The sequence below is a fragment of the Mastigoproctus giganteus genome, chromosome 11 (assembly GCF_048544385.1).
Source record: "Mastigoproctus giganteus isolate SK-2022 chromosome 11, ASM4854438v1, whole genome shotgun sequence".
In the NCBI taxonomy this organism is placed as follows: domain Eukaryota; kingdom Metazoa; phylum Arthropoda; class Arachnida; order Uropygi; family Thelyphonidae; genus Mastigoproctus; species Mastigoproctus giganteus.
The window spans coordinates 102,669,633-102,692,739 of NC_143585.1; the positions used below are offsets into that span (position 1 = coordinate 102,669,633).

At 37.2% G+C, this 23,107-nt stretch overlaps 1 protein-coding gene across 3 annotated transcripts in view; it reads right to left on the reverse strand.

Moving 5' to 3' along the window:
* The window catches only part of LOC150078312 (solute carrier family 49 member A3-like), a 148,008-nt gene that overhangs the window by 25,577 nt on the left and 99,324 nt on the right, over nt 1-23,107 (reverse strand). For 2 of the 3 annotated variants that reach the window (XM_090385249.1, XM_090385248.1), the window contains exons 8-9: nt 20,733-20,893; nt 6,781-6,905 (exon numbers count right to left, since the gene is read on the reverse strand). In XM_090385249.1, coding sequence (XP_090241375.1) covers nt 6,781-6,905; nt 20,733-20,893 — 286 coding nt within the window. The remainder of the gene's footprint in view (nt 1-6,780; nt 6,906-20,732; nt 20,894-23,107) is intronic. The other variant, XR_016547643.1, reaches the window with a different exon arrangement.

Below are 23,107 nucleotides of genomic sequence, written 5' to 3' on the forward strand. Positions count from 1 at the left end.
TTTGCCTTTAACCAGCAGGTAGTTGGTTGGTGCGGCGCCTCCGTAGCCAGGTGGGAAGAAGCAGCAGTGCGTAGCGCACTCTTCTTGATTAGACCGTGGTTCGAGCCTGTCACCATCAAATACGGAAAGGTCAGGGAATGACCACCGCATATTCCCAGAGCAATGTGGCCTTAGTTGCTAATGCTCCTAAAAACCAAATAAACAAACAAACAAACAGTTGGTTGGTCGAACAGACTTCCGTCCCTTGTTGTGGAAGTTGATAGCCTAAATAAATTTAAAACTCAGCTGGACAGGTATTTCGAATGAAAGGAGGGATGAAATAAAAGTGTTTTTTTTTTTTTTTTTTTTTGGCTGTGCTGCATAAGCTTGCTTTCTTGCATCATATGCCTCTTCTAATGCTAAATCTGCACTACGCACAAAACTTCATATCTGCCTGCACAATTACCCCCCCCCCAGGTCTTTTTCACTCTCTGGCACTGTCAGTGTAGTATCACACAGTTGATACTGTTACTCTGGGATTATTGCTTCCCATATGCAGTACTTTACATTTTTCAATGTTAAACTTCATTTGTCACCTCTCAGCCCATCTGCTCAACTTTTCTAGATCCTGCTGCAGCAGTGTACTGTCATTAAAAACCCTGCCAACCTTCATATTGTCTGCAAACTTGGACATTAAGCCTGATATATCATCATCAATATCATTAATGAATGCAGAAAAGAACATCCAGCACTGAACCCTGGGGCACTCCACTAATAACATTAGTCCACAAATTGATTACCACCCTGTCTTCTTCCACTCAACCATCCCCTTTATCCATAGCAGCAATTTGCCTCCAATGCCACACTGCTCCAATTTGTGTAACAGTCTTCCATGTGCAACAGTATCAAAATCCTTTCTAAAATCCAAATATATGATATCAAAATTATTCTTTGCATCCAGTTCCTTTGACCATACCATAGTATCCAATCAATTGGTCAGACAAGACTTCCCCTTAACAAACCCATGCTGTGTTCAAGCTATAACTGAAACCTTGTCAAGATGATCCTGCAATGCTACTTTAACCAGTGCCTCCATTAATTTCCCTGGAACAGAAGTTAAACTAACGGGTCAGTAATTACCTGTGTTTCCCTTTGATCCTCATATGTGGATTGGGGTTACATTTGCACTTCTACAGTCTATGCGTACCTCCCAAATCCAAGGAAGCTCTCATAATTATGGCTAAGGGTTTGCTTACTTCCTTTGCTGCCTCCTTTAATATAACTAGATAGATTGCATCTGCCCAAGTTGCCTTTCTTATGTTTATCTTCAACAATTTTTCGTCTGTTATTACAAGATTATCTAGCTTACTGCCAGAGTTTAATACACCTCTGGCATTCCCCTCCTTGAATAACTCCTCTTGTGTGAATGTAGATGCAAAAATATTCATTTAGTTTGTCAGCTACCTGAACAGAATCATCAACAGTTGAACCATCAATATCAAATGGACCAATCTGATTCATCCCCTTCTTTCTAGAGTTTACATAAGTAAAGAACTCTTTGCTGTTTTCTTTGCATCCTTTGCCAAAGATTTCTCGTAATCTGCCTTTGCCTGCCTAACCTCCTTTTTGACTTGGTTACAGACCAGCTTATATCTAACCTAGGCTTCTGTGTCACTTGTTAATTTATATGTATCCCATGCATATTTCTTCACTGCCACATGTCTAATTAGTTCATCTGGCATCCATTTAGGACTAAACCTTGAACAATATTTCTTAGATGGTATGAAAATCCTTGTGGCTTCCAAGATTAATTCTTTGAATGCTTCCCATTTTGAATTTGCTGTTGGTAATATCAGCAGTTGGTACCACCATATAGAATTTAAATACTGTCTCAGACCACTAGTCAATTTAAGAAAGCAAAACCCTTCCCTTTACCCTTGATGGTAGTTACCTCTCAGTAAATTCCACTTCATCACACTGATCACTGCTACCTAGTGTTTCCATTATCTGCAGATTCTTAATGCATGAACAATCACTACTGATAATCAGATCAAGAGTATTACTCCCTTCTAGTTGCCTCCCAAAATGCTGCTATAGAAAATAATCATCCAATAAATCCACAAAAACCTTGCTACTGTGTGAGTGATCAACCCCCAAATTCCATTCAATTTCTGGGAAATAAAATCCTCCATTATATTTACTGAACGACTTACTGGACTTATTGATTTACTGGACGACTATTTCTCTGCACATTCGCCGATCAGATTCATTAGGCCTATAACACACACCTACTCTCATTTTTACCTTTCCCAGTGCTTATGTCACACCAAACAGACTCAACATTACATTGTCCACCAACATCAATTGGATGCACTTCCTTAGATTTTATGTTTCTTAACTAACAGCATAACCCCTCCTCCCTTCCTGTCTATCCTTTCTGTACACATTGTACTCCCCAAATTCCAATTCTGCACTGCTTATGTCTATGTGATACCACGTCTCTGATATCCCAACAATATGTCCCTTTGATGTCTTGACTAGCACTTCAAGCTCATCAAGTTTATTATCTATACTCCTAGCATTGGTGTACATGCATCTGTTTCTACTCTTAGTTACCCTAACACAGCCCATGTATTTACTTGTTCCACTATAACTCCCAGCAGTCCTGTAAATCCCCATTGCCTTGCTTTCCAGGCTGCTGCTCAACTTGATTCAAGAAAGTGATTCTTGCACTGCTTCCATAGAAGCAGTGCAAGAATCACTTTCACCTCTGCCAGCGGCTACTGTTAATCTTTTAGTCTGTGATTCCCCTCAAGCTAGCAGTTTTCTGTCCCATCTAACTCTGCCTCAATAGCATCGGCAAATATTCTTGCACCCTTTCTATTTAAGTGTATACCATCGCTGTAGAAGCAGTCTCTCCTATTAACAAGCACAGATCAGGCTGAGAAAAATTCTACCTCTTCAGCCTTACACAATCTCTCCAGGGCCAAATTGATTGACAAGGCTCTCATCATATACCCCCTCCTATCGTGTCTGGGCAGAATTGGACACTTTCAAATTCAACCCTAACTTGTGGCTTTTTTGCAACATTGACCTGTACTTGTTAAGTAATTCCACCAGTCTCTTACTCTTAATATCATTAGTGCCAATGTCAATAATGATATTAAGGTCACCCTTTGTGCCCTTAAGAGATGATATCTGCTCTACAATGTCATCAACCTTTGCCCCTGGCATACATACCTTGGTCCTATTTCACCTATCCTTTTGCGCAATATGTTCTCCATTTCTCTGACAATAGAGTCACACAACAACTAGTTCCTTTGGGACCAGTGCATTCTGCCTTGGGGGTTGCCACTGTATTGCGTGAAGTTCAAGTGTAAGCTCTGGCATTAATGTGGGCAGCTGAGAGTGTGATGGGCCCTCAATTTAAATCCTTCGAGGGTATCCACCCTGTCCTTCAAGCTCTCATATAGGCCCATAACAACACTGAGTCATTGCCTGATTTCCTCACACTTCTTACATTGTGCGCACGCACACCCCCCGCCCTTTGGAAATATGTCCCATTCCTGATTGCTCCACAAACATCAAACAAGCAGTGCATTTCAAAAGGCTGTGATTCAGAGGAGAACTTTCCCCCCACCCCCTTAGTTCTCCCCTGAGCCACAGCACTCTCATTAGTTTGTTTTACTGCTCTGAGTCATGATTTCTTTTCAATTTCAAATAAAATTCTAATACAAAATATAACCCTAAACGTATATCCCAATGCAGTTATAACACTATATATATGTCTTTCAGTATCAAATATTATCTCTGCGTTATGTTATATGACTTTATCTCCTGTCAAGTTTACATGTAAAGAATTTTTATGTATTAATTTATAATGTTATGTTTGTAAAAACTAGGTCATATGTATTTAGTTAAAAAAGTACAATTTAATTGACAATGAAATTCAATAAGATTAGTAAATTTTACTGATTAATTGATACTACTATACTTGCTATCTAGTTTTCCGTTAAACCTTACGCTATTTATTTTGGGGTATACATTGTATTGTATAACAATGGCAGCAAGTTACAAACAGTAAATCTACGGACGCGAGGTATTAATTACTTTCGAAATTGCGCTATCTAAATTCAAAATAAACCATGGAGCTTGACTAGGTCTATAAGCTACTTATAGAAAATAATTTAATCTAACAATAACGTCAATAAACCGGCTAAATATAATTAAAAACTTAGCATTCGCAGGAGCTGCAAAACTTGTCCAATACGTGGATTAGATTACCCTTACTGATATAATTTCCAGTGCCTCTTGGGCTTCAGTTCCTTGTGGACTCAACTCAGTAGGTTAGAATAATATTTGGCATTAATAGTGGCACATCGTTCCAGGAAATCAACCATGATCACTCCTTCTGCATCACAGAAGATGGATACCATGACTTCTGCACTTAAAACATTTTAGGAAGGGGAGGAGATAGATGCTTCCACTGTTTTGATTGTTCTTTTGTTTCAGGGTTGAAGTAGTACACCTATGTTTCGTCTGTAGTGACATACCGCCCTAAAATTGAGCTTAATTTGCTTAAAAATGCTGCACAATCGCCTGACAACACCTTACTCTTTCCCACTTCTGATCTGCATTCAGTGCTCTAGGGATCCACCTCAAAGAAACCTTCATTCCTAAAACATTCACCACAATATTGTGAGCTCCTGATATGGGGGATGTTGAACAATGTCTCAATGTGCCTCAGTGTTATTCTGAGTGGAGGTTGAAATTTTCTAGCCTCTCATAGAAGAAATGCTGGAAAGTTGCAAAAACTAACTTTTTTTGTAAAAAGGTTGAAAAAACATGGTGAGGCCATGAATGGCACCACATTTGCAAGTATTGACATGGTAACAGGACTCCAACTGCAGGGTTTATCTTTGGCACTGCCTCTTTTACACTCAAATTCGGCAACTCAGTTTTTGACCATGGCATAGGAAGGAAAAGGTTCCTCTAATCTTAGCTGCATGACTTCATGAATTTCTTTTGTCAATATTTCTTTAAATGAAGGTACTTAATGACTGTACAGGTGCTTGATTCAACTGTCACCATCTTCATTTGCCTTGGAAGGCAAATGTAAAGGAGAAGAATATAGTTACAAACCTGAAATTTTCTGTGAACACAGAAGAGTTCCAGCACAGTTTAGCAATACTGTCTTTCATGAAAACCTTTGCAGCCTATAATAGCCTCTGTAAAGGAGAAGAATATAGTTACGAACTTGAAATTTTCTGTGAATATACAAGAGTCTCGGCATAGATCGGAATTACTGTCTTTCATGAAAACCTATGCAATCTAAATTGGGCTAAAAACTTTTTGAACCTGAAATTTCTGTGAGAACACAGTCTCGGCATAGATTGGCACTACTACCTCTTTCAAAGAAACTTTTGTGATCTATACCGGGCTAAAAACTTTTCACCCCCCCACCCCCAGTATATAAAATACTGATCAAATCTACTACGACACCATAATATTCAAGCAGCTGATTACCTAACTGAATGAGAAAATAATCTCATTCAATATCCAATTAAGTAATTTCATAATTAAAAATTACATTAATTCTGGTTAATATTATAAATTCACTTCTCCATTAAGACCTTCCAAATAATATAATCTTTATAAATGAAAAACGTAGGTAAAAGATCATGAACAAACATATACCCATGAATCGTTTTGGTAATGTATAACAAATTATGTAGTAATGGTAATCTGAGCAGGCTTCCTCTACTTGGGGAATGCATACTAGTAAAACAATCACTGTGTTGTAAATATATGCCCAAATACATAGCTGCCAACTTTTCATAGGAAGGAATATGTCCCCTTTTCACCACTCAAATTAAAAAGAGAAAACTAAGGAACACTTGGTGTTACTACCAAGTGCTCAATCCCTCTTTTAATACCTTTGTTACTCCAGTTTTCAGGCCTGCCACATTTATCACATGAAGGTAGTTTTTTGAAGGAATCCCACATGCTTTCAGGTTGTTCAGACGAAAATGCCCCATTTTGTACACTGCTTTTGTATGCACCTTACAATGCTGCCAATGATAGCAAGTTGCTTGCAATTTGACAATTTTGTTTTGTTTGTTTATTATGAAAGGCCATCCAATAAAATAACTCTGATGCACAAAAGCAACTAGGGCTATAAGGCATTAGTAAATTATGATAAATCAGCAGTAATCTATAATTGCATCGCATTTCCAGTGCCACAGGCCATTGGTAGCAAACAAAAATGACCCATTTTTCAAAGCCATTGCTATCATATATAAATACAGTACACAAGCCCAACACTACCTTTTACAGATATTTTACAATACGTGGAAAATCTTGTGTATGTCTTTGGAAATTTTACATTGTATTCCTTGCAGTGTTACTTGAAGACATTGTTAATTAGCTTTGAACCACACAAACATGGTTAAATAATCATATATTACAGAGAACAACACTATTACCCTGCATTTCTATTTTATAGTGTAGACAATGCACTCCAGAGAGCCAATTTATTTATGTCAATAAGAAATTCATAATTTTTTTTTTAAGTTTTTTTTTTTTCTCCAAATAGATAAAAATGGAGAACCTTTGTCACCAGCTATATTATGGCAGTGAGAAGGTGACCAAATAGAGTTAAAAAAAAAAAAAAAAAAAAAACAGATTCTCCATTGGTAAATCCAGAGAATTGGCAGCTATGCAAATAATGTGAGAATGAAATAAAGTATTTTTATGTTTCTATAAAACTTGGGATTTCATAGACAAATTATAATAACTCACCTGTCATATCATGGGTATGTAAAGTAATACTTTGCTTCATTTGTGTTCCACACTTATTATTCTTTGAAGAAATATTTCGACTCAGCAACTCTACTAGAAACAAATAAAGTACCCCTTGAATGTTTCTGAAAATAAAGATAAACATACAGATAACTATCATCAATGAACAAAAAATATGCACTCGATTAAACTTTATATTTCTTACTGAGTAATACTGTATTAATTGATATGATTCTGAGAAGTTAAAATATAAATAACATAATTTTCAACTTGAGCATACAATCAATTTTGTGAACAAAAATTAAGGTTTTGATATATGCAAATTTGTTCAACTAATTTTTACTTCATATGCTCACTTTTTTGAAAAAAATCAATAAAATTTCTAGTGTTACTTCTTTAAGCAGGCTAGGTTTTTTTTTTTTTATTATTATTATTGCTATTAGAACCAGTTAAATACTGTTTGTATTCTTATACATTAGAGGATATAATATTGTATTTATTTTGAGTAATTAGATTACTAACATTTCAAAAGTGGAGGTTTTACTCTAGCTATGGAATAAGAAGCATGAGGTTGGGTTACTTAAGTACCAAGGCAGCTAAAACTATAAAATTTTAGTATATCTTGTGTAAATCATATGCATTCTGGGTCAGTTTGCTTGTTCTATGGGGAGAAAAACAAATTCTCAGGGGGATTCATTCTTGAGATCAAATAACTCAGCCACAGATGAAAAAGATCCATAAACTTCCTTTTGTCCTGTAATAAGTAGAACCTAGGTTTTCCCCAATAGAATTAAACAGTTATCTAATGATAACTGTTTAATTCCTGCCAATGCCATAAAGTTTCTATGGCTTTTTGTGCCAGTTAGATTCACCCATTAAGTTTTCCTTAAAAAAATAAAATTTTTCTTTATTTTTTCACTCACAAACAGAAAACCAATCATGTCACCAACTAACAAAAACTAAACATCTCATTTGAGCATCTGCTGATAACATTAGTATTAGCAGTAGCAAATGATGCAAGAAAGCAAGCTTATACTGCATTAGCCAAACAAAAAACTACCCATCTGTCCATCCCCTCTAATAACTGTCTAATGCATCCTTAACATTTATTCAAACTGTCCACTACATCAGACGGAAGTTTATTCCAGCAATCAATTACTCTCTGGCTGAAAGCAAATTTTTGCATATCTATAGAGAGAATTTTGCTCCAATTATTATCAAAAGTTCTATAAAATCTGGAAATAAACTAACAGAAAAAAAAAAAAAGCAAGCACAAAAAAAATAGCATAGAGAACTTATGCAGAAAACTAGACAGAGGTTTGCTTATTCTTAAATGAAAATCAAAACATGACAGTCTGTAGAAAAATGTACAGTACCCTGGTATAGCTGTTTGGGTTGGAAAGCTAAATAAAACTTGACACTGAATTTAAATTTCTGAACATTTTGGGAAATACAAAAGTAGTATAGTACACATCTAACCATTTTTTTCTCCACACACTGATTTTCTACCTGGAAGATCTAGGTGGACAGATGAAGGAATGTGTTGCAATTATTGAGCTGTAGGTTATAAATGGAAAATTAATTAAAGTGCATTAAGTTTAGAAACAAATATTTAGTGTTTGCTTGCTCCTTAGGGAATATCATTAAGAGAAATACTCAACATTCTGGACAAAAGGAAAGAATTTTCATAAATGATGTTGGATGAAAGAAAACAATTGCAAAGTCAATGTCTATAACACAAAACTATCCAAAAGCCAGCATGATATCTCTCCTTAGAACTTGGAACAACAAAATCTTAGTGATTTACTACCTAGTATTAGATGGCAGGTGACTAAAAGTTTATCGTCGCAAGCATTACTTTTTTTTTTTTTTTGGTAGTTGTTGGCGCATCGGCTTCTGTGGCCATAGTGCACCTCCCAAGATTTTTGCAGTACTTTGATCCAAGCCCGAGGCGGGATTCGAATCCGCGACCTTTGGGTTGCCAGGCAGGCACTTTACCCACCTGGCTAGCCCCGGTCGGCACAAGCATTACAAGAAATGGAGTGCAAGCTTGTGATCCATCAGTTGTTTCTAAGTCATGGTCAAAATATGACATCCTGCAGCTTTTATATGGTTTAACAAAATGAAAAAGTTGCAGCACTCAGTAGTTATTTAACAGCAGTATAAAAAAAAATTATTAAAGTGCTGTTAAGAATGTTTATCTTTAGAGTAGTGTTTGACTGAAAACTGGCAATAGCCGTCCATGCTAACACAGTGTTACCACACTAGAGCACATTGTTTTGATGAAATATCATATGTTGTTTTTAAGACTGTTCACACTTATTCATTTGCTGTACATTTCACAGCATTAATAGTGGCAAATTATGCAAGAAACCAAGCTTATAGCATCAGACAAAAAAAAAAAAAAAATTCCTATTACACCTATCCATTCCCTCCAATAGTTTATCTAGTTCTTTCTTGAATTTATTTATCCACATCCACAATAGATGGAAATTTGTTCCAGCAATCAACCACCCACTGGCTAAAGGCAAACTTCCACACATCTATTCTGTAACTAATCCTTCCTCAATTTGAATTTATGCACCCTCATATGCATAGTCTAAGAAATAGGAAAAATCCCATCAGCAGTGAGTTTGCCCAATTCACCCAAAGCCTTAAACATCTTGCAGGTGCCTAGTCTCCAGATACTGCAGTTTGCAGAATTGAAGCCTTTTGTGGTAAGTGCACCCCTTTGTTCCCCCCACACCAGTTTCATTGCCTTCTCTGCACCTGTTCCAGCAGCTCTACATCCTTCCTGAAAAGAGGCCCCCAGGCCTGTATGCAGTACTCAAGATGTGGTCTGAACACTGCCTTATCCCTGATAGCAGAATTCCTGTATATAATTGACAAAACCCCCATAAGCTGTTATAGCAGCACTGCTCAGAGAACTTCATATCTGACTACAAGTATTTTTCATTTTCCACTACCCAGAGTGCAGTACCAAACGGTTGGTATGTTACTCTGGAGTTACTGCTACCCATGTATGCAGTACTTTGCATTTGTCGAAGTTAAACTTCAATTGCGATTCCTCAGCCCATCTACCTTATTTTTCTACATTCTAGTGCAGTAACAGTCATTAACTACCCTGCCAACTTTGTATCATAGACAAACTTAGAAAAAAAAAAGATAATGCATGATATGCCATTATCTTTTTTTTTTTCTTTTTTTTTTTCTTTTTTTTTTTTTTGTTAGTCGGTGCATCAGCTTCTGTGGCCATAATGCACCTCCCAAAGATTTTGCGTTTTACTGTGATCCAAGCCCGAGGCGGGATTCAAACCTGCAACCTTTGGGTTGCTAGGCAGGCACTTTACCCACCTGGCTAGCCCGGTCGGCATGCCATTATCAATATCATTAATAAATACAGAAAACAATGGGTCCAGCACTGAACTGCAAGGGACTCCACTAATAACATTAGTCCACAAAGAGCAGTGTCCATTGATAACCACTGTCTTCTCCCCACTTTCAGTACATTTAATGTAAATGAAATGTACAGCAAATCCATACTACTCCAGAATACTCAGTGTGAGCATGATTTTAGGTGTAAATAATCTTGCAGGAAGGCCCAGAATTTGTAGTTTTGCCAGTGCTTGTCCAAGTTGCTAGCTTGTTCATAATCCAGATGAAAGTTGCATTTTTTTTTTTTTTATGAAAAAAAAAAGACGAAAGGTATCAAAACCTATAGTACTTAGTACCGTGCATGGGTTGAAGGAGACATATGGGGGAGAGGGATGCCGGAAACTTTGCTCTAGAGACTAAACATGGGTTTCGCCACTTCAAGCCTCCAATAAGCAAAGTGGTGGTATTTCACCGGTTCATGAAAGTCATCTACCACCTTGAAAGTCATTCTGAAACGTCAAGCCAGCATCTGTGATTAGTCACATTTACTTATTTGCATTGTAACAAAACAGCAAATAAACATTTCTTCATAAGTAAGAATTTCAGCATGCATAATTTAAGAATCAAAATTTGTAAAAAACTCCCACAAATGACTGATTTCACTGAAAGAAACCAATTTTTGCATCAGTTATCCAATTATCTAGGTCAGAGTAAATTTTTAACCTTTATTTTCCCACTGCATTTACCTCTACTCTTTCTGAATTAATGGAGGTATCTAACAATTCTTGCACTACCTCGAAAATTTCCATCTGATCAATGATTACCAATATGAATTCCATCAGTGTCAATCCACTGGTGAAACATTGGTTTATGTTACTTATCTTTGAACAAATTTGATGGAAAAATTCAGTGAAACTCAAGCAGTTGCTCCTTACATTTCCAAGGCTTCGATTATGTTTGACATAAAGATCAAACACAATCAAAGGAGCTTCTAAACAAGATGCCACCTTATGGTTTTTTGCAACAGTAACCAGTTTCTCTTTCTCTCCCCTCCCATCCCCACCCCAAACTTTAATTCTGATGTTCCTCCTCAATGTTTAATTCTTTCACCCACTCTTTCTCTTACATATTAATGACCTTCTTCCACTGGCTGGAAATCCTATCCATACATTTGCTACTTATGATGCACTACATTCTGCTCTCTTGCCGGATGAAAAACCCAGTTTCCCACAGATCTGCACAAACAGGTTTAACTTATCAAATATCCACTTGCTTAAATCCCAATTTCCAGATAATTTTTCAAGAGAGCAAAGAAAATTTATTTATTATTATTTATTTATTTTTTTTTTAACTTCAATCCTTCAAAACTCAGTCCTGTTATTTTTCAGGAAATGGCATCTGTTGTTCCTCTGTTTATCTTTGTTATATTCAGATTTCTAAAAATTTTTATTATTTTTTTTGTGTTAATTTTTCTCTAAACAGCTATTAATTCTGTGCAAATCTACAAATTTAAAACCTACTCTACCATGGAATACTGTTTCCACATCTGGGGTGAAGTCCCCAAAATCTGTCTCTCAACCTCCTAGATTCTATCAAAAAAGAGGGCAGTCAAGTTAATAACTCTCCTCTTACCCTCTTCAGCACGTGGGTGTTCAGTTTCTGTTTGAATGCTTTTTCTATAGATATTTCTATGGACACTATTCTTTTGAATTGGCATCTGTAATTCCACTACTCTCTTCCAAACCAATCCAAACACATTCCAACTAGTCAACATCTATTCACTGTCCAACCCCAAACTCACAGAACTTTTTTTCTTCTTTATTTATCTCTCTTTGTATTTTAGAACTGTTTCTGAAAATTACAATCCATGAAAATTCAAGTCTGGAGTCAAGTATCTTGTGTTTTGTTAGTCTTCAACCCATATTAGTAGTAAGTAGTAGTAGTGGCATGTGATGCAAGAAAGCAAATGTATGAGCTTATGCAGCATCAGCCAACAAAAAAAAAAAAAACCACACCATTCTCTCCAAATGCCTGTCCAGTTCCTCCTTAAATTTATTCAACCTATCAGCTTCCACAACGACAGATGGAAGTTTGTTCCAGCAATTAACCACCCGCTGGCTAAAGGCAAATTTCTGCACATCTATTCTACATCTGTCTTTTCTTAATTTGAATTTATGCCCCCTTAGGTTCGTAATCTGAACAAGTGGAAGGATCCCATCAGAATTCAGCGTGCTCAACCCATTCAAGGCCTTACATACCTCAATCAGATCACCGCGCAGGTGCCTAGTCTCCAGCCACTGCAATTTGCAGAACTTAAGCCTCTCTTGGTAAAAGGGATCCCTTCATTCCCCTCACCAATCTTGTTGCCCTTCTCTGTACACGCTCAAGTAAATCTACATCCTTCCTAAAATGAGGCCTCCAGACCTGTACGCAGTACTCAAGGCGTGGCCTGACCATTGCCTTTATACAGAGGGATAATCACCTCCTTTTCCCTGCTAGCAAAATTCCTATATATCATTGACAAAACCCCATGACCTGCCCTGGCAGCCTGTCTGCATTGCTCAGAAAACTTCATATCTGCCTGCACAATTACTCCCAGGTCTTTTTCATTTTCTACCACCTTAAGTGTAGTACCACACAGTTGGTACGTTTCTCTGGGGTTACTTCTACCCATGTGCAGTACTTTGCATTTGTCAAGGTTAAATTTCAGTTGCCACTTCTTAGCCCATCTGCCCAAATTATCTAGATCCTGTTGCAGCAGCACACTGCCACTGTCATTAACAACCCTGCCAATCTTTGTATCATCTGCAAACTTCGACATTAAGCCTGATATACCTTCATCAATATCATTGATAAATATACAAAACAACAGTGGACCTAACACCGAACCCTGTGGGACACCACTAATAACATTAGTCCAAGAAGAGCAGCACCCATTGATTACCACCCTCTGTCTTCTCCCACTTAACCATCCTTTTATCCATTGTAGCAACTTACCCTTAATACCATTCTGCTCCAATTTGTACAATAGTCTTCCATGTGCAACAGTGTCAAAAGCTTTCGTGAAATCCAAATATATGATATCAAAATTATTTTTTGCATCCAGTTCCTTTGTAACCACATCATAATATCCTATCAAATTTGTCAGACAAGACTTTCCCTTAACAAACCCATGCTGTGCCTGAATTATTGCTGCAGTCTTGTCTAGATGATCCTGCAATGCATGTTTAACCAGCGACTCCATTATTTTACCTGGAACAGAAGTTTAACTAGTCTGTACACTAGTTTAACTAGACAAGTACTAAACATTCTCATAAGATTTGCATAAATATTTGATAAAATTTATAAACATTCTATTCCTATAACTTTTGAAATTGGAAACATTTATTGCAGTAGTGGAAATCACTTATTAGGAAAACTTTATTGCAATAACAACAACACAAACTGCAATATGGCCCTTCATGACCACAAAGCCAAAGTTTACGACAAATTAAGACAATCTCCATAGCAGGGGCCCACATCTAGTAAGGGTGTACCATATATATCAGGCGGACAGGAAGTGAATGTATAAATAATATTAAATAGTGTACAAATAGTAAAATACGATTGAATTAGATTACAAAAAGAAATAAATGATAATAATTATAAAGTATATAAACATTTTGCAGAGCATTATTTAAGCTTAAGGCATCGATCATCAGTTAAATGAGGGAAACAGGAACACAAAGAATCTGGGATTAGTAAGCTAGTTCACTGTCATCCATGAATCTGTGGCAGGCATAAGTTTTTAAGTTTTGGAGTGGGCATGACAACGTTAGGCAGGCAAAGGCAGATTATGAGAAATCTTTGGCAAAAGATGCTAACAAAAATAGCAAGGATTTCTTTACTTATATAAACTCTAAAAAGGGGATGAATCTGATTGGTCCACTTGATATTGATGGCTCGATTGTTGATCCTGCTCAGATAGCAAACAAACTGAATGAGTATTTTGCATCTACATTCACACATGAGGAATTATTAAGGTTTGAAAATGGCAGAAGGTTATCAAATTGTAGCAGGGTGCGTAATGATTTTGTAATAACTGAGAGCAAAGTGGAGGAGAAATTGTTGAAGTTAAACATAAGAAAGGCACCTAGGGTGGATGGGATCTATCCAGTTATATTAAAGGAGGTGGCAAAGCAACTAAGCAAATCCTTAGCCATAATTATGAGAGCATCCTTGGACTCAGGGGAGGTCCCCATGGACTGGAGATGTGCAAATGTATCCCCAATTCACAAAGGGGGGGATCGAAGAGTGACATGAGTAATTACAGACCAGTTAGTTTTAACTTCTGTTCTGTGTAAAATAATGGAGTCACTGGCTAAAGATGCATTGCAGGATCATCTAGACAAGACTGCAGCAATAATTCAGACACAGCATGGATTTGTTAAGGGAAAGTCTTGTCTGACAAATTTGATAGGATATTATGATGTGGTTACAAAGGAACTGGATGCAAAAAATAATTTTGATATCACATATTTGGATTTCAGGAAAGCTTTTGACACTGTTACACATGGAAGACTATTGTACAAATTGGAGCAGAATGGTATTAAGGGTAAGTTGCTACAATGAATAAAAGGATGGTTGAGTGGGAGAAGACAGAGAGTGGTAATTAATGGGTGCTGCTCTTCGTGGACTAATGTTATTAGTGGAGTCCCACAGGATTCGGTGTTGGGTCCTCTGTTGTTTTGTATATTTATCAATGATATTGATGAAGATATATAAGGCTTAGAGTTGAAGTTTGCAGATGATACAAAGGTTGGCAGGGTTGTTAATGACAGTGGCAGTGTGCTGCTGCAACAGGATCTAGATAATTTGGGCAGATGGGCTAAGAAGTGGCAACTGAAGTTTAACCTTGACAAATGCAAAGTACTGCATATGGGTAGAAGTAACCCCAGAGAAACGTACCAACTGTGTGGTACTACACTTAAGTTGGTAGAAAATGAAAAAGACCTGGGAGTAATTGTGCAGTCAGATATGAAGTTTCTGAGCAATGCAGACAGGCTGCCAGGGTAGGTCATGGGGTTTTGTCAATGACATATAGGAATTTTGCTAGCAGGGAAAAGGAGGTTATTGTTCCCTCTGTATAAGGCAATTGTCAACCACACCTTGAGTACAGGTCTGGAGGCCTCATTTTAGGAAGGATGTAGATTTGCTTGAGTGTGTACAGAGAAGGGCAACAAGATTGGTGAGGGGAATGAAGGGATCCTCTTATCAAGAGAGGCTTAAGTTCTGCAAATTGCAGTGGCTGGAGACTAGGCACCTGTGCGGTGATCTGATTGAGGTATGTAAGACTTTGAATGGGTTGAGCACGCTGAATTCTGATGGGATCCTTCCACTTGTTCAGATTACGAACCTAAGGGGGCATAAATTCAAATTAAGAAAAGAAAGATGTAGAATAGATCTGCAGAAATTTGCCTTTTGCCAGCGGGTGGTTAATTGCTGGAACAAACTTCCATCTGTCATTGTGGAAGTTGATAGGTTAAATAAATTTAAGGAGGAACTGGACAAGCATTTGGAGGGAATGATGTGATTTTTTTTTATTTTATTTTTTATTTTTTGGCTGATGCTGCATAAACTCATATACTTGCTTTCTTGCATCACATGCCACTACTACTACTACTATTTACAATTCAGTGGTACCATTTAGCAGCCATTCTCAAAGCATCAGTGGCTGTCACTAGTATGTAGCATGATAAAGCTGATGTAGCAATAGTTCTGTTTGACAAGGTCTTCACCAAACCAATGACTTGTTTTTTTTTTTTTTTTGGTAGTTGTTGGCGTATAGGCTTCTGTGGCCATAATGCACCTCCCAAGGTTTTTGCAGTAATTTGATCCAAGCCCGAGGCGGGAATCGAACCCACGACCTCCAATGACTTGTGTCAGGGAAGCAGGGTGGGCCCAAAGAGCAGGTGATACCAAGCATAGTGGAGAGTTGACTAATTACTGACTGTCTATAAACATGATCAGTCACAAACTTGTTTAAGTCTACATCGAGAAGCTCAGCTTGAGAGAGCAAGTCACAAAGGAGGTTAGGCAAGCTAAGGCAGATTATGAGAAGTCTCTGGCAAAAAATGCAAAGAAAAACACTTCTATGCTTATTTAACAGTAGAAGGGGTTGAATCACATTGGGCCACTTGGTGTCTATGGGTTAACTGTTCAAGACCTCGCGGAGGTTGCAGACAAAACTGAATAGGTATATTGCATCAGCATTCACACATGAGGAATTCTTTAGGAAAGGGGATGCCAAAAGTTTATCTAACTAATGAGGAACTAAATGTCTTTGTAATAACCGAAAAGAAAAGTGGAGTAGAAATTGTTGAGGATGGACATAAAGGCACCTGGGAATATATCCAATATTTCCAGGAAGGCAGCAAAGTAAGAAAGTAAACCCTTGGCCATAATTATGAGAGCATCCTTAGATTCAGAAGTCTCTATGGAGTGAAGTGTGAATAATCCCCAATTCATAAAGCAAAATCAAAAGGTGACACGAGTAATTACAGACCTGTTAGCTTAACATCTGTTCCAGTAGAATGGAATCACTAGTTAAAGAAGTAATGCAGGACCATTTGGACAGGCATACAATTATACTGCAACCACAGTATGGATTTATCAAGGAGCAGTCTTGTCTAACCAATCTGATAGGTTACTATGATGCAGTGACCAAGAAACTGGATGCAAAAATAATTTTGCCATCGTATACTTGGATTTCAGGAAGTCTTTTAATACTGTTGCACACAAAAGACTGCTGTACAAACTGGAGCAATGTGGCATTAAGGGAAAGTTCAGCTATGGATAAAGGGATGGTTAAGTGGAAGAAGACAGAGTGGTTAACTGGCACTGTTTTTCACTGACTAATATTATTAATGGCATTCCCTAGGGTTCAATGCTGGGTCCCATTGTTGTTTTCAATATTTATCAATGATATTAATGAAGGTATAGTGGGCTTAATGTCTAAGTTTGCAGATGATATAAAAGTTGGCAGGGTGGTTAACGACAGTCATCAGGGTGAGCTACTGCAACAAGATCTAAGAAAATTGGGTTAATGGGCTGAGAAATGGCAGTTGAAGTTTAACATTGACTGGATACTGCACATGGGTAGCAGCAACCCCAGAGTAGCTTATCAACTGTGTGGTACTACACTCAGTGTAGTAGAGAATGAAATAGACCTGGGGATAATTGTGCAGTGCAGACAAAATTCTCTGAGCAGTGCAGACATGCTACTAGGGCAGCTCATTGGGTTTTTTCAATGATATACAGGAACTCTGCTAGCAGGGACAAGGAGGTCATTATCCCTTTGTATAAGGGCCATGTTTTAGGCCTCATCTTGAGTACTGTATACAGATCTGGAGGCCTCAGCTTAGGAAGGATGTAGATCTGCTAGAATGGGTGCAGAGAAGGGAAACCAGATTTGGTGAAGGGAACAAAAGGGTGCTCTTATCCAGAAAGGCTTCAGGTCTGCAAATTGCAACATCTCAAGACTAAGCACCTGCAGGGTAATCTGAGTGACGTGTTTAAAGTCTTGAATGCAATGATTAAGCTGAATGCTAATGGTATTCTTACACTTGTTGCAACTACACATGAGGGGGCATAAATTAAAGTTGAGGAAGGATGGTTGCAGGATAAATATGTGGAAGTTTGCCTTACAGCCAGCAGGTGGTTGACTGTTAGAATAGGTTTCCATCTGTTGGAGGATACGGATGGGTGAACTGTTTTTTTTTTTTTTTTTTTTTTTGGATGATGCTATATAAGTTTACTTCTTGCATCAATTGTCATTACTACTACTACCACTAAATATACTACAAGAATTATTAATTTTTATTTATGATAAACTCATTAGGTAGTTAGATAAAAACCTGAAGTCAAGTTAAAAGCTAAACCCACACAAGTCATACTGAAAAACAATGAAAAGTTTTTTTTCAATAATAATACGAAGGTCTGTTTTTTAATGCTGATTTCCAATGTGCAGGCAGATTATTTTTCCAACACCTTCAGTCCACACAAGATATTTCATATTTTAGTTTTCAAGTAATTAGATTTTAGCCCATCTCTCTGCATTTGTCTATTAAATCCGTCTTAATACAAGCATTTCTTTTTATCTCACAAAATTTTAAATTTAAAACTGTTAAAAACACTTAAAACAAAAATAACCTCCCTAAATGTCATAAATTTTATTCTGATATCAGAAAATGTTATCAGGATATCATTTTTCTGATATAAAAATTATCCTGGTTATTACACTGATATCAAAATGATATCATTTTAATATCAGTGTAATAACTAGATTTTTACTAAATAATGTAAAAGACTAGATTTTGAACAGGCTAAGAGTAGAAAACTTGCTTCTTGCTCTAATGGTAGTGGAGCATTCTGGTTTCTTGCCAAAGCTATTGGCTGCAACTTTCACCCATCTCTGCTCTCACCTCTGTTAAAACCAGATGGTTCTGTTGTCACTTCAGCCAAGGATAAAGCTGACTTGCTAAGCAGTACCATTTTCCTTCCAACTCACGTATTAATGAACTTGGTAAAACACCTCCCACCATTCCCAACATGCTCCATTCAATGCCTCCTGTGGTCTTCCGTCAAAAGGAATTCAGATGGATTTTGACAAATCTTGATGCTAAGAAAGCTCCAGGTCCCAATGGCATTTCTCCACTTGTTCTCAAAACTTGTGCTCCTGAACTTACTCCTGTTCTTTGATGCCTTTTTTCACTTTCTAATTCCAAAGGTGTTTTTCCTTCTGCTTGGAAATTTGCTTTCCAGCCAGTTCCTAAAAAGGGTCACAAATCCCTTCCATCTAATTATTGTCCCATTGCAATTACTTCTACTCTTTCTAAAGTAATGGAGAAATCAATTAACTGCCAACTCTTAAACTACCTAGAAACCTTCCATCTGATCAATGATCGCCAGTATGGATTCCATCAGTGTTGATCCACTGGTGATATTCTGGCTTACGTTACCTATTTATGGACAAATTCAATAGAAGTGTTCAGTGAATCACAAGCAGTTGCTCTTGACATCTCAAAGGCTTTCGATCGTGTTTGGCATAAAGGTCTTCTAAACAAGCTTCTTCCATCTTATGTTTACCAACTGTTTTTTGTAATTGGTTATCAGTTTTCTCTCTGATCGCTCACTGAGGGCAATGGTAGATGGCTCTACCATTGCCCTCATAATGCTGGTGTCCCCCAAGGTTCAGTTCTTTCCCCCTACTCTTTTCCTCTTGTATGTATTAATGACCTTCTTCCATTGACTGGAAATCCTATCCATAGTTTTGCCAATGATAGCACATTGCATTCCAATTTCCATTTTGAGAAACCTTGCCCTGCTCAATCAGCTTCAACTTCTCGAATATCCGCTACCAATTCCTTAATGCTGATCTGCAGGTAATTCTCCAGTGGGGCAAAGATAACTTAGTTGATTTCAATCCTTTTAAAACTCAGTCCTGTCTTATATCTCGTAAAAAGGATTCTTCTGCTCCTATGCTTATCTTTGGTGACACTTCGATTCCTAGGCAAGATGATATATCTCTTTTGGGGATTACCCTGGCTTCTAATCTCTCTTGGAACAAGCATGTTACAAATATTACTTCTACTGCATCTAAAAAACAAATCGCAAATCCACCCTACCATGGAATATTGTACCCACATCTGGGGCAGTGCCCCCAAAACCTCTCTCAGGCTTCTAGATTCCATTCAGAAGAGGGCAGTTAGGTTAATTAATGACTCATCTCTAACAGTCTCTTCAATCGCTGTCTCATAAACACTGTTTCTGCTGCATGCCTCTTCTACAGTTACTTCCATGGGCACTGTTCTTCCGAATTGGCTTCTATAATTCCTGCTCTCTCTTTCAAAGCAGTCCGAACACGTGCCACCACCAGCCAACATCCATTTACTGTCCAACTTCAAACTAAGAGAACCAACTTTTCATCTTCCTTGTTTATTCATTCTACTGCCATTTTGTGGGACAACCTTCCTTCATACATATTTCCTGAAAATTACAGTCTACAGAAGTTCAAGTCTAATGTCAACAAACATCATCTTTCATCTTCTCGACCTTCAACCCAAGCACAGTACTAAGTAATATAGGTTCTAATACCTCTTGTGTTTGGGGTTTTCATAAAAAAAAAAAAAAAATTTATTTAGGGCCTCTTAAAATAAGAAGCAGTTTACAATAATTCAATACATAACAGGCAATTAGTACATATGTGGTAGTGAACCAAATTAAAGTCTAACATTTCTTTAGTCACCTTAATACATTTTTTATAAATTGTTGTATGTGTACACACACACAAACACACAACAAATTTCTAGTGTGTGTGTGTGTGTGTGTGTGTGTGTGTGTGTGTGGACATATATAGCAATTTATGTACTGCTGTATGTGTACACACTAGAAATTTGTTGAATTAAAGGAAGCTTGTGTTACTTAAATAACTAAAGATTGTTTAGTTATTTAAGTAACAAAAGATTGTTTTACCCTAACAATTTTAAGGGAGCAAAAATTTTAAACACAATTATTTGATATAATTTTGCTTCTCTTACCCTGATATTAATAAGCATCCTGTGCTAGTAGATTCAGGTGTATGTGGAAAGGAACATTCAATTCCAAGTTCTAAGCCAAGTGGAATAGTAGCAAATCCAGTCAATCCTAATAAGCAACTTGCAAAACCCACCAGCCAAACCATATTTGGATATCTGATAACCTATTTAAATATACACACAGCCACCTGATATATATATATAACAAAATTACATATAGTGAATTGGCATAAATAAGAAAGTGTAATTTATACAATAAGAATTTTTGTATATTTTTAGTTATGCTTTAATCCAAAAAAAACCACTATCTTAAAGGATACACATAGTGAAGCACAAGCTATATGGCTTAGTTAATATATAAAAAAGCACTACAACTATAATGTTCACCATGCTTTTGCAGCCAGCACATTTTAAACTGCAGAGAGTATATAAAATGCACCTGCATGTAAAAGTGTAGCCAGAGTGTGCACTGTGTTTTCTGACAAATTAGTGTAATTATCCATGATATGGTCGCCTATAAAAAGGTGTCTTAGAAAAGTATAGCATACTGTCATCTGTTAAACACCCCTTGTGAGTTGTATCATTTAAAATCTTTATCCAAAACACCCAGTTTCTGACAAAAGACTTATTTTTTTCCAGATATAGAATCAAGGACCACACTGGTTGGAACCAAATCTAAAATGATACCCGATCCAAAGACAGACACTGAGCTAATAGAAAATCCCAGTGAAAAACTGGAGAGACTGACAATATATACAATCAATTGAGACCACCATCAAAAGTAATATACATGATAATACTAGAGTATCATGGCCAATAAGCAATTATTTTTCCCCAAGAAGATATGACATCTGATGTATTTCTATTAAAAGGAAGATTGTAACAAATTATATTAGCAACCTTCCAATATCAATACTCTTAACACCATCTACGTGCCCTACATCTATTGCCACGTACAGCAACATGTCTATCACTGTAGTTGAAAATCCACAGAACCACCATTAACACACCTGTCCTGAACAAGTCACCTTGAGCTGAAATTGTTGCCAACTTCTCACACTCACACAGTCCTAAATCAATAATGAGATAATTTCATCTCAGCACATAATGTCTTGGGCTAATGATAAACCAGTTATGAACGAGATTATTAACAATGATTCAATCCAAACAAATATTGTTTTGCCAGAAATACTCCCAAATGGTCCATGCAGGAGAACAGAGAGAGCCAAAAATTCCTTATGAATTGATGATTAAGTCTGTTGTAGAAGAGATGCCAAGAAAGTTATTACTCATGTTAAATGATAAAGCAATCTGCTCTAAACAAATTTTTGCCAGTATACAAACCAAACAAATACTAGAAGACTCATGAGCCTTCCAAACTGATTAAGCCAGTCAACAGTGCCAACCATCAGTTGACCATCCAATCTACTGACCTAGAAATTTTGACTTCTCAAAATCCTGATGAATCAGCTACTCAGGAATTTAAGCACTTGACGTATAACCTACATCTTCCTAATGTAGTGATCGGTGCAGGCATGATCCCATGTCAAACTCCTGAACAGAGAGATATATCTGCAGGCAGTGACCTATTATATTAGCAACCTTCTTCCAATATCAATACTGGTAACACCATCTACGTACCCTACATCTGGAACTGCCATGTACAGCAGCATCTCTACTGCTGTAAGTGAAAATCCACAGAACCACCATTACAGACCTGAACAAGTCACCTTGAGCTGAAATTGTTCCCCCCCACCCCAGTCGTACTATCAAAAAGAAATCCCACATAAGGATAGGCACCTCCACAACCTATATTCTCAATTCTATGAAAATTGGCCCCCCTTCCCACTGCAAAAACTTCTTTATAACCCAGCTTGGGCAACTGACAACAGCTGAGGATGTAGCATCAGCAGCTGCATTCCAAAGTAGTGGCACACTTCCTGAAGAATATGCCTCCTTTAGATCATGCCTCCTTTAGACCAGATTGATAATCTTAATCAGGACATTATGATCCAAAGAGCCAAAAACCATCCACTACAACTAACTTTATAAAAGAACCAACTGTATGACTGATAGACTGTGAAACAGCCCAAATGTCCAGCAACTCTCAAAAACCACTGACTTCCATATGCAGCTCTAATCACTTTCTTGCACTAAAAACTTAACCAAATTATGCAACACTTCATATCTTTCCCTCTCTAACACTACCAATATCAGACAAAAACTACTGAATCACCCAAAATCAACAACAGACAGTTCAGCACTTATCAAAAATTTTCTATAACACACTGAAATTTTATATCAAAATATTCAGTCTCTACTTCATATCAGCTAACTACAGACTCAACTAAATGAGGACTTAAGAAATTCCACCAGTT